This window comes from Ranitomeya variabilis, chromosome 5 (assembly GCF_051348905.1).
Source record: "Ranitomeya variabilis isolate aRanVar5 chromosome 5, aRanVar5.hap1, whole genome shotgun sequence".
NCBI lineage: Eukaryota > Metazoa > Chordata > Amphibia > Anura > Dendrobatidae > Ranitomeya > Ranitomeya variabilis.
The window spans coordinates 290797522-290810957 of NC_135236.1; the positions used below are offsets into that span (position 1 = coordinate 290797522).

Sequence of the window (13436 nt, forward strand, 5' to 3'; positions counted from 1 at the left end):
GAGTTTATCTCCTTTTATGCCCATAGCTTCCAATGACTCAGAGGTATTCTTTGCAGCATGAGATGGTGCATTGTCATGCATGAAGATGATTTTGCTCCTGAAGCCACGTTTCTGCTTTTTAGACCATGGAAGAAAGTTGTCAGTCACAAACTCTAATTACTTTGCAGAGGTCATTTTCACACCTTCAGGAACCTTAAAGGGCCCTACCAGCTGTTTCCGAATGATTCAGGCCCAAAACATGACTCCTCCACCTCCTGACGTTGCAGCCTTTTTGGGACATGGTGGCCATCCACCAACCATTCACTAATCCAGCCATCTGGACCATCCAGGGTTGCTCGACACTCATCAGTAAACAAGACTGTTTGGAAATGATCAAAAAATAGTAGTAAGGCCGCACCCTAAAGTAACAACGTCTCTATGGACATCAGGGCGCACGTCTGCTTGATAAAGGTCCTCGGACCGAAACGTTGCAGGAGGCAGAATAAACACGTGAGCTGTTTCTTCACATTTGCTGTGGTGCTGTCCTTCTCTTTATTTGTGTTTGGAAATTAGTCTTCATGTATGTCCGGGCCCACTGCAACCGTTTCTGCTTGTGAACACTGTTTAGGGGTGGCCGAATAGTAGGTTTATGCACCACAGCAAGCCTTTGAAGGATCTTACACCTTGAGGTTCCAGGGACTCCAGAGGCACCAGCAGCTTCAAAGAACTGTTTGCTGCTTTGTAATGTTTTTTTGGCAGCTGTTCTCTTAATCCAATAAATTTGTCTGGCAGAAACCTTCCTCATTATGCCTTTATGTGCATGAACTCAGTCTGTGCTTTGTTTCAGTCACAAATCTCTTCACAGTATATGATCACTCTTAAGTTTTCTTGAAATATCTAATGTTTTGATGCCTCTTCCAAGTCATTGCACTATTTTACGCTTTTCAGCAGCAGAGAGATCCTTTTTATTTCCCATATTGCTTGAAAACTGTGGCCTGCTTAATAATATGGAACATCATTTTTAAGTAGTTTTCCTTTAATTAGAATCACCAGGAAAACTAATTATCACATGTGTTTAAGATTGATTTCAGTGATCCATTGAGCCCTGAGACACAATACCATCCACAAGTTTTTTTGAAAAACAAAACCATTAAATCTTTGACACTAAAATCCAATTTGCATAATAATTTGGAACATGGTGTAAAAGCGAGCTGTATTACAAACTGGTGCGATGCTACTGTGAAGCCTGGATATGTAGAGTAGGTTCCTAGTTTATTTTGGGTCCGTATGATGGCTGCTTGCTGAAGTGCTTCTTGGCTGTCAGTTGGAAGAGATCTGATGAATTGCTTGGTATGATATTTATATGTCCGTTGTTTCAAGGTTTTCTATTAGTCCTTTTAAGGTTTATTTAAACTCATGCAATCTTGTGTGTAACGTGCAAAGAACGTTCTATCATGTAGGGCTATCGTTCGAGGTCTAATGGAAATTTTTTTTTTTTTGATAAATGCTCCAAACTTAAGTTTATTATACTGTGCAAACAGGAAATGTTGAATTTCCATGTCAAGAAGTAATGGGATTATGTGCTTTAGCTTTTTTCTTAATATCATTTTCTCCAAGGTCTGCAGCTCTTGGAATTTATTAATTTTTGGAGACCTCATGAAAATCCCTCAGGGAACTTCTAGTAACTACAATATATTAGGGAAATGAATTCCATGTAATAGCATTGTGATGCCCAAACTGCCTTCATATTCACTAACCTCAGCATCGTGTAAGCTTCATGTCCATAAAGGCACTGTTTTTTAATGATTAAAGGTTTATACTGTATTTATAATTGCTTTTTATTTGTTACTACATGTTTTGTCATTAACCATTCAAGTCTATGAATGTGTTTAAAAAAAAACAAAACAAAAACAAACAAACAATGAATAGCACATACATACATTACTGTTTATAATCCTAAGGAATTGTATTTGATTTCATACATTTTTTTTCAATGTACTAGTATGAAAGCAAATCACATACGAATGTCACATTGACGTAAAAGAACAAAAACACTGGTGGTACTCGGCTGAAAAGTGGGACAAAATTGTCCAAGTTTTCTTGGTAACTTGAGTGATTTGTCGCACTCGTCTGCAGCCACACTTAAATTGTTGGTTACTTTTTGTGTCCACTTTTATGTACGGTATTGAAGATTGAATTTCAATGGTGGGGGTCCTTTACCGAAAACATCATCAGTACGGTAATGTTTTTTTAAAAAAATGTTATTATTCAGATAACTTTCCCCAGTGTAAAATAAAAATATCAGATACTGTCCTCCCGCATCGGCTGGGTTACTGCTCCAAACTGTGATATCATGGTGGTGTGGGCAGTGACTCTGTCAGTGAATGATTGGGAGGCAGAGCAGATTACATAGAGGCAGTATTGACACTTGGTGCTTAACCCCTTCCCGACCCATGACGCCTATGCGGCGTCATGGAATGATCGCGTCCCTGCAGATCGGGTGAAAGGGTTAATTCCTATTTTACCCGATCTGCAGGGAGAGGGGGAGTTGTACTTCAGCCTAGGGGGGGTGGCTTTGCCCCCACGTGGCTACGATCGCTCTGATTGGCTGTTGAAAGTGCAACAGCCAATCAGAGCAATTTGCAATATTTCACCTATGAAAATGGTGAAATATTGCAATCCAGCCATGGCCGATGCTGCAATAGCATCTGCCATGGCTGGAAATCATGTTCTGGCCCCCCCCACCACCCCCGATCTCCTCCCCAGTCCTCCGTTCTGTCCGGTACCCCCCTCCGTCCCCCTGTTCGCTCCCCCGTGCTCCTGTCCGCTCCCCCCGTCCTCCGATCCCCCCCCCCGTGCTCCGATCCACCACCCCCTCATACTTACCGAGCCTCCCGAAGTCGGTCCGTCTTCTCCCTGGGCGCCGCCATCTTCCAAGATGGCGGGCGCATGCTCAGTACGCCCGCCGAATCTGCAGGCTGGCAGATTCATTACAAAGTACATTTTGATCGCTGTGGTAGGTTCTACCACAGCGATCAAAATAAAAAAATAATAAATAAACCCCCCCCTTTATCACCCCCATAGGTAGGGACAATAATAAAATAAAGAAAATATTTTTTTTTCTTTTTCCACTAGGGTTAGGGTTAGAACTAGGGTTAGAACTAGGGGTAGGGTTAGGGGTAGGGTTAGGGTTACGGGTAGGGTTAGGGGTAGGGTTAGGGTTACGGGTAGGGTTAGGGTTAGGGGTAGGGTTATGGCATGTGCACACAGAGCGGATCGGCCGCGGATCCGCAGCGGATCGGCAGCGGTTCCGCAGCGGATTGGCCGCGGATCTGCAGCGGATTGGCCGCGGATCTGCAGCGGATTGGCCGCGGATCCGCAGCGGATTGGCCGCGGATCTGCAGCGGATTGGCCGCGGATCTGCAGCGGATTGGCCGCGGATCTGCAGCGGATTGGCCGCGGATCCGCAGCGGATTGGCCGCGGATCCGCAGCGGATTGGCCACTGCGAATTCGAAGCAGTTTTCCATCAGGTTTACAGTACCATGTACACCTAAGGAAAACCAAATCCGCTGTGCCCATGGTGCGGAAAATTCCGTGCAGAAACGCTGCATTGTATTTTCCGCAGCATGTCAATTCTTTGTGCGGATTCCGCAGCGTTTTACACCTGTTCCTCAATAGGAATCCGCAGGTGAAATCCGCACAAAAAAACACTGGAAATCTGCTGTAAATCCGCAGGCAAAACGCAGTGCCTTTTACCTGCAGATTTTTCAAAAATCGTGCGGAAAAATCTCACACGAATCCGCAACGTGGGCACATAGCCTTAGGGTTAGGGTTGGAATTAGAGTTAGGGTTGGAATTAGGGCTAGGGTTTGAAATAGGGTTAAGATTAGGCTTGTGGTTAGGGTTACGGATAGGGTTAGGGGTGTGTTGGTTTTACAGTTGTGGTTAGGGTTGGGATTAGGGTTACGGTTGGGATTAGGGTTAGGATTAGGGTTGGAATTAGGGTTACGGTTGTGTTGCGGTTAGGGTTGTGGTTAGGGGTGTGTTGGGGTTAGGGTTGTGATTAGGGTTATGGCTACAGTTGGGATTAGGATTAGGGGTGTGTTGGGGTTAGTGTTGAAGTTAGAATTGAGGGGTTTCCACTGTTTAGGCACATCAGGGGTCTCCAAACGCAACATGGCGCCACCATTGATTCCAGCCAATCTTGCGTTCAAAAAGTCAAATGGTGCTCCCGCCCTTCCAAGCCCCGACGTGCGCCCAAACAGTGGTTTACCCCCACATTTGGGGTACCAGCGTACTCAGGACAAACTGGGCAACAACTGTTGGGGTCCAATTTCTCCTGTTACCCTTGCAAAAATAAAAAATTACTTGCTAAAACATAATTTTTGAGGAAAGAACAATTATTTTTTATTTTCACGGCTCTGCGTTATAAACTTCTGTGAAGCACTTGGGGGTTGAAAGTGCTCACCACACATCTAGATAAGTTCCTTCGGGGGTCTAGTTTCCAAAATGGGGTCACTTGTGGGGTGTTTCTACTGTTTAGGCACATCAGGGGCTCTGCAAATGCAATGTGACGCCCGCAGACCATTCCATCAAAGTCTGCATTTCAAATGTCACTACTTCCCTTCCGAGCCCTGACGTGTGCCCAAACAGTGGTTTACCCCCACATATGGGGTATCAGCGTACTCACAACAAACTGGGCAACAAATATTGGGGTCCAAATTCTCCTGTTACCCTTGTGAAAATAAAAAATTGCTTGCTAAAACATCTTTTTTGAGGAAAGAAAAATGATTTTTTATTTTCACGGCTCTGCGTTGTAAACTTCTGTGAAGCACTTGGGGGTTGAACGTGCTCACCACACATCTAGATAAGTTCCTTGGGGGGTCTAGTTTCCAAAATGGGGTCACTTGTGGGGGGTTTCTACTGTTTAGGCATATCAGGGGCTCTGCAAATGTAACATGATGCCCGCAGACCATTCCATCAAAGTCTGCATTCCAAAACGTCACTACTTCCCTTCCGAGCCCCGGCATGTACCCAAACAGTGGTTTACCCCCACATATGGGGTATCAGCGTACTCAGGAGAAACTGGACAACAACTTTTGGGGTCCAATTTCTCCTGTTACTCTTGCAAAAATAAAAAATTCTGGGCTAAAAAAATATTTTTGAGGAAAGGAAACACATTTATTATTTTCACGGCTCTGCATTATAAACTTCTGTGAAGCACTTGGGGGTTCAAAGTGCTCACCACACATCTAGATAAGTTCCCTTGGGGGTCTAGTTTCCAAAATGGAGTCACTTGTGGGGAGTTCCTACTGTTTAGGCACATCAGGGGCTCTGCAAACGCAACCTGATGCCCGCAGAGCATTCCATCAAAGTCTGCATTTCAAAACGTCACTACTTCCCTTCCGAACCCCGACGTGTGCCAAAACAGTGGTTTACCCCCACATATGGGGTATCATCGTACTCAGGAGAAACTGGAAAACAACTTTTGGGGTCCAATTTCTCCTATTACCCTTGGGAAAATAAAAAATTGTGGGCTAAAAAATCATTTTTGAGAAAAGAAAAATTATTTTTTATTTTCATGGCTCTGCGTTATAAACTTCTGTGAAGCACTTGGGGGTTCAAAGTGCTCACCACACATATAGATTAGTTCCTTGGGAGGTCTAGTTTCCAAAATGGGGTCACTTGTGCGGGAGCTCCAATGTTTAGGCACACAGGGGCTCTCCAAACGCGACATGGTGTCCGCTAATGATTGGAGCTAATTTTCCATTCAAAAAGCCAAATGGCGTGCCTTCCCTTCCGAGCCCTGCCGTGCGCCCAAACAGTGGTTTACCCCCACATATGGGGTATCATCGTACTCAGGACAAACTGGACAACAACATTTGGGGTCCAATTTCTCCTATTACCCTTGGGAAAATAAAAAATTCTGGGCTAAAAATCATTTTTGAGGAAAGAAATTATTTTTTTATTTTCACGGCTCTGCGTTATAAACTTCTGTGAAGCACCTGGGGGTTATAAGTGCTCACTATGCATCTAGATAAGTTCCTTGGGGGGTCTAGTTTCCAAAATGGGGTCACTTGTGGAGGAGCTCCAATGTTTAGGCACACAGGGGCTTTCCAAACGCGACATGGTGTCCGCTAACGATGGAGATAATTTTTCATTCAAAAAGTCAAATTGCGCTCCTTCCCTTCCGAGCCTTACCATGTGCCCAAACAGTGGTTTACCCCCACATGTGAGGTATTGGTGTACTCAGGAGAAATTGTCCAACAAAATTTAGGATCCATTTTATCCTGTTGCCCATGTGAAAATGAAAAAATTGAGGCTAAAATAATTTTTTTGTGAAAAAAAAGTACTTTTTCATTTTTACGGATCAATTTGTGAAGCACCTGGGGGTTTAAAGTGCTCACTATGCTTCTAGATAAGTTCCTTGGGGGGTCTAGTTTCCAAAATGGGGTCACTTGTGGGGGAGCTCCAATGTTTAGGCACACGGGGGCTCTCCAAACGCGACATGGTGTCCGCTAAAGATTGGAGCCAATTTTTCATTGAAAAAGTCAAATGGCGCTCCTTCCCTTCCGAGCCCTGCCGTGCGCCCAAACAGTGGTTTACCCCCACATATGAGGTATCAGCGTACTCAGGACAAATTGGACAACAACGTCCGTGGTCCAGTTTCTCCTTTTACCCTTGGGAAAATAAAAAAAATTTCGCTAAAATATCATTTTTGTGACTAAAAAGTTAAATGTTCATTTTTTACTTCCATGTTGCTTCTGCTGCTGTGAAACACCTGAAGGGTTAATAAACTTCTTGAATGTGGTTTTGAGCACCTTGAGGGGTGCAGTTTTTAGAATGGTGTCACTTTTGGGTATTTTCAGCCATATAGAACCCTCAAACTGACTTCAAATGTGAGGTGGTCCCTAAAAAAAATGGTTTTGTAAATTTTGTTGTAAAAATGAGAAATCACTGGTCAAATTTTAACCCTTATAACTTCCTAGCAAAAAAAAAATTTGTTTCCAAAATTGTGCTGATGTAAAGTAGACATGTGGGAAATGTTATTTATTAACTATTTTGTGTCACATAACTCTCTGGTTTAACAGAATAAAAATTCAAAATGTGAAAATTGCGAAATTATCAAAATTTTTGCCAAATTTCCGTTTTTTTCACAAATAAACTCAGAAATTATCGACCTAAATTTACCACTAACATGAAGCCCAATATGTCACGAAAAAACAATCTCAGAATCGCTAGGATCCGTTGAAGCGTTCCTGAGTTATTACCTCATAAAGGGACACTGGTCAGAATTGCAAAAAACGGCAAGGTCATGAAGGGGTTGACACTTGGTGCTTAATATTCCTGACTGCTAGATTACATTACAGTAAATTAATCTATTACATGACTCATTGCTTCCTGCAACACCATCAAGCAAGAGCCACCACTAACCAAACAACTCCATGAAGACCAAGGAGATATCCACACAAGTCAGGGATAAAGTTGTTGAGAAGTACAAGTCAGGGTTGGGTGTTAAAAAAAACAAAAAACAAACAAACAAAAAACCCCAATCTCTGATGATGCCTCTGAGCACCATCAAATCCATCTTCATCAAATGGAAAGAACATGAGATCACAACAAACCTGCCAAGAGAGAGGGCCTCCAACAAAACTCCTCAGCGCGAGCCAGGAGGGAATTAATCATAGAGGCAGCACAGAGACCAAGGGCGTTTCCAAGCAAGGACTGGAGTATCTGTCCATATAACCATAATAGGCTGTACACTACATAGAGGTGGCCTTTATGGAAGTGTGGGAAGAAAAAAAAGCCTTTACTTACACAAATTGTAATGCTCATTTTGAGATCGCCAAAAAACATGTTAGACTCCCCAAATGTATGGAGGAAGGTGTCAGATGAGACCAAAATTGAACTTTTTGGTCTCTAAGGTAAATGCTGTCTGGCGCCGAACCAACACAGCTCATCACCCCAAAAACACCATCTCCACATTAAAACTTGGTGGTCAGCATCATGCTGTGGGGGTATTTTTCGTCAGCAGGGACAGAGAAAATGGTCCGAGTCGAGGGGAAGTTGGATGGTGCAAAATACAGCGATATTCTTGAGCAAAACCTGTTTGTCTGTCAGTGATTTGAGAATGGGATGTTTGTTCACCTTCCAACAAGACAATGACCCAAACATACTGCGAATCAAACACTCGAGTGCTTTAAGGGAAAGTGTGTAAACGTGTTGGAGTGGCCTAGTCAAAGCCAAGACCTTAATCCAAATGAGAATCTGTGGTCAGACTTGAAGATTGCTGTTCACCAGAGGAAACCAGCTAACTTGAAGGACCTGAAGCAGTTTTGCCTTGAGGAATGGGCAAAAATCCCAGTGGCAAGATGTGGAAATCTCAAGAGACTTATCCAAAGTGACTTGCAGCTGTAATTCCTGAAAAGGGTGCTCTACAAAGTTCTGACATTAGAGGGGTGAATAGTTATGCACACTGACGTTTTCAGTTATTTTGTCCTATTTGTTGTTTGCTTCACAATAAAAAGAAAACCAAATGTTCAAAGTTGTGTATGCATTTTCTTTATATAAACTGGTGCAAACCCTCAAAACAAATCCAATGAAATTTCAGGTTGTGAGGTATCAAAATATGAAAAAAATGCCATGGGGGTGAATGGTTTCTCAAGCTACAGTGTGTTTGTGTGTTGTTTGGATACTATGTTTTAAATTTTCATGATTTTATATTGTATACATTTCACTGTTTCACAGGCATTATTCTGGCTTTTCTTTTCTATAATAGTTAATGAAGAAGAACTCCGGAGAAAAATTGCAGAGGAACTGGCTTTTGAACAAGCAAGAAGACAATCTGAGAATCAAAGGAGGTTTGTTTCTGGTTTGAATTATCACTCTTATAATTTGCTGCAAAGTTGGGTCACTTCCCTCTCTTACAATATTGTATTACTTTTTATTTATACAGAAGTACAAATACGATAAAATATGGAAAAAAAATATGACCCAAGCTGAAAATGGTTCTGTTAAAAAAGCTATAATCAAATTTATCAATACTTTACCAAAGAGAAATTCTATAAAGTGAAGATGTACAGTAAACCATATATTTGGCATGTAGTGAAAGCAGTGGTACCACTAGATGAAAGAACAAACATTCAAAGCCAACTGAGAACATCTGAAATGTAAACAAAGTGTAGTAATAATGATAAAAAATGGCCCATAGATGCTAAGTAGGACAATGGACTAGCCCCAAAACGTGTTTCTTGGTAGCTTCCTCAGGGGGAGTAGCTAAAGATCACCATATTTGTGCTTGCGTACATGTCTGTGTGTGAGCAAAATTGTTGGTACACTACTGTTAGGCTGTGTGCACACGTCGCGTTTTTCGCGGTTAATCGCTATAAAAACGGTATAGAACCGCAAAAAAAACCGCTCACATTAAGCATCCTATTTAGTAGAATGCAATCCGCATTTTTTGTGCACATGCTGTGTTGTTTTCCTGAGTGGAAACGCATTCCAGAAAAAAACGCAGAATGTTCATTAAATTTGCGGAATCGCGGGGAATGCATTGAATGTAAGCGAATCATGTGCGGTTGGTACCCAGGGTGGAGGAGAGGAGACTTTCCTCCACGGACTGGGCACCATATAATTGTTAAAAAAAAAAAAAAAAAAAAAAAAAGAATTAAAATAAAAAATAGTGATATACTCACCTTCTGATGGCCCCTGGAGTCTTCCCACCTCAGCAGTGCACGCGGCCGCTTCCGTTCCCATGGATGCTTTGTGTGAAGGACCTGCGATGAAGTCGTGGTCACATGAAGATCTGGCGCCGTCGGAAGGTGAGCATAAACATTTTTTTAATTTTTTTATTATTTTTAACATTATATCTTTTTACTATTGATGCTGCATAGGCAGCATCAATAGTAAAAAAGTTGGACACACTTGTCAAACACTATGTCTGACAAGTGTGACCAACCTGTCAATCAGTTTTCCAAGCGATGCTACAGATGGCTTGGAAAACGCTAGCATTCTGCAAGCTAATTATGCTTGCAAAACGCTAGTGTTTAGCAGGAATATGCATGCCAATTCCGCATGTGATATACCCGCGGCAGGAGTTGCAGAATTGCCGCTGTAATTTCCACGGCAATTCTGCGACGTGTGCACTTAGCCTCAAAGTAAGAAGAACCCACTATGCTTACTGAAATAACTTGAAACTCACAAAAGTAATCTTCAGTTTAAATTTACTGAATATCAACTAATGAAAATCATTAGTAATAATTTCTTTTGAATTGTGGCTAAACAGAAACTAAAAAATTGCCTGGGCAAAAATAATGGTACCCCTAGAAAAGGTTGAAAATAAAGTGACCTTAGGGCATGCTAAGGTGTGTACTGTAATTAGTGTCACGCTTGTCTACAAACCTTGTAATCAGTCAGTCTGCCTATTTAAAGGGTGAAAAATAGTCACTGTGCTGTTTAGTATCGTGGTGTGTACCACACTGAACATGGACTAAAATAAGCAGAGGAAAGAGTTGTCTCAGGAGATTAGAAAGAAATTTATAGACCAACGTGTTAATGGTGAAAGCTATGAGACCATCTCCAAACAGCTCAATGTTCCTTTTACTACTCACCAGTCCTTTTTTAAAAATGGAAAGCTCTATATTTTTTAATGCATTTTAACATCCACAGGGTACACAGGAGAATGCAGGGTGCAGGAGAGATTGTGGAGTACGGCCATTTCGCACCTGTCTGGCGCTTCTATGGGTCCAGATAAATGGAGCAGTTTGCTCACAGAAGTGGGCCTAAATACCTGTGAACAGGTGCAGAAGTCATATTGAGAGCTACGGAAATTGTTCATTTGCAATGACTACCTCAAGTTTGTGCAACAAAATATTAAGTTAAAGGGGTTGTCCACTACTAGGACAACCCCTTAAACTAAATGTTTGGCCCTGATAGGCTTTTATTGGGGAGAAACATGTAGTTTTAAGAAGAGGTTGTCCTAGTAGTGGACAATCCCTTTAAGGGTACCTTAATTCTTGTCCAGGCAATTTTTTTTTTTAAGCTAATTTGTTAAACAAAAATGTCTGATTTTCATTAGCTGACAGTAAATTTAAACTGAAAATATACTTTTGTCAGTTTCAATTAACTTCAGTGACTATTGGGGGGTTTTCATTAATAGAAGATAACCATCAATTTTGTAAGTGTGTGTTTGTGTGTACATGTGTTATTGTGTGAGTATATGTATTTTTAAGGCCTGGATCACACATGCAAGAAATACGGCCGAGTCTCGCATTTTAATACCCGCATTGCCGCCGTCACTCAGGAGCGGAGCGTGCAGCTGCATGTATTGCTATGCAGCCGCACGCTCCGCTCCTGAGTGACGACGGCAATGCCGGGTATTAACATGCGAGACTCGGCCGTATTTCTTGCATGTGTGATCCTTCCTAACCATTCAAACCGCTTACACCTACAAGCAAGTATGTGCGACACCAATGGGAGTCGCTGCTTGTTTGTTCGTAAACGATCAGTGTTCAATGTCATCACACCGCAACCATCCCTGACAAGGGAGTGACTCCTCACAATGGCAATCGAACACTGGTCCACAGAGAGAATCAGTGGATTGAGCATCAGTGTAAGGCCGGGATCACACATACGCGAGATATGGCAGAGTCTCGCAGGTGAAAACCCAGCTCTGGCGCCGGCACTGCGGAGCAGAGCGTGCAGCTCCATGTGTTGGAGTGCCGGCGCCAGAGCTGGGTTTTCACCTGCGAGACTCGGCCGTATCTCGCGTATGTGTGATCCCGGTCTAAGGATGATATATTGGGATAAGCGCAAATTAAAAAAATATGGTGAAATAGGTGGAAATTAAACTGTTAAAACAAATCGAATAAATATAACATAGAAAACATATCTAAATAAATGGGGACACAAAGAAAAAAACAGTAGCACAGAAAATAAGTGTAGTGAATTAAATATGTAAAAATTAGAGAATTAAACAGTAGAGATAAAGGAAAATAGTGATAATGTGATTTGGGCAATAATAGAACCAAATAAAATACAGAAAAATGAATAAAAAAAACAACAACCATTTTATAAGTTTCATAACAGTAAAATGGTGAGGGGGTATACAATTGCCTTGATGTAAATTTAAATAAGAAGTGTGATGATACTTAGTTTTTTTTATATGTAAATAATACATTAAAAATGCCAGCAATATAGCACAAATGTAGAGCAAAAAAAATAAATAGAAAATTAGAATAAATAACCCCAAATTTTATGTGGCTAATTAATATATAATACAAACAAATACAGTAGTTATACCAAGTAGAGAATAAACTAGTGATGCTTTAACTTGGGAGTAATAGGAGGAAAAAAATGCATGGCTAAAAGTTGTAGAAGGAAAAATATTGTTGTGTTTGTGAGGAATGTGATGAAATCCCCCTGTAGTACCCACCACTATACAGCTCTGGCAAAAATTAAAACCCTGTCATGGGGAGCCCAATCTCCAGACCTGAACCCCATTGAAAACCTCTGGAGTGTAATCAAGAGGATGATGGATAGTCACAAGCCATCAAACAAAGAAGAACTGCTTACATTTTTGCGCTGAAGCAGTGTGAAAGACTGGTGGAAAGCATGCCAAGACGCATGAAAGCTGTGATTAAAAATCATGGTTATTCCACAAAATATTGATTTCTGAACTCTTCCTGAGTTAAAACATTAGTATTGTTGTTTCTAAATGATTACGAACAAAATTTATTGCTTGGAAATACGTAGACATGTTGTTAGAAGTTTATAGAATAAAAGAACAATTTGTATTTTACTCAAAAATATACCTATAAAGAGAAAAATCAGACAAACCGAACATTTTGCAGTGGTCTCTTAATTTTTGCCAGAGCTGAATGTAATATGACAGGTTTTTACCATGATGATATGTAGTTTTTTCATACATTTTCCTGTATTTTATTTGGTTCTATTATTGTCTGACTCGCATTCACACTATTTTCATATTATATTTGTACTATTTTTATTCCTCTTTTATCTATATAATTTATATATGCTTTTTCTTTTCTCCTTATAATTTATTCTATTTGTTTTTATTCGTTTGTTCTACGTTTATTTTGCCATATTTTTTCTTTGTCACTCTTCTCAGCATATCACTCACGCCTTTATGCTCCATCTAGACAGTGTGCTTTTCTTTTGGTGATAAAGAAAATCTCTCACCACGTTTTTGTTGTTGTATCGAATGCAGCATAATGTAGGAAAAGAGACCCTGATTCCAAAGATGTATCACTTAGTTTACTGAGACGAGCAGTTTTGAGACATAGTTCTTAGATATAGCATGAAGCAGAGCTCAAAAGTTAACCCCACCCACAGCACAGCTCTCTATATACATTGTCCATTGACAGAGGAGGGAGCGTGGTCAGACCAGGGCTCTCGTACACTGTTGTCAGGAAAATAATCTCCTTGTGATAAAACC

General features: G+C 41.2%; 1 protein-coding gene across 2 annotated transcripts in view; it reads left to right on the forward strand.

Annotated features, from left to right (window-relative positions):
* The window catches only part of CHCHD3 (coiled-coil-helix-coiled-coil-helix domain containing 3), a 267662-nt gene that overhangs the window by 26632 nt on the left and 227594 nt on the right, over positions 1-13436 (forward strand). For both annotated transcript variants that reach the window (XM_077264447.1, XM_077264445.1), the window contains exon 3: positions 8760-8841. In XM_077264447.1, coding sequence (XP_077120562.1) covers positions 8760-8841 — 82 coding nt within the window. The remainder of the gene's footprint in view (positions 1-8759; positions 8842-13436) is intronic.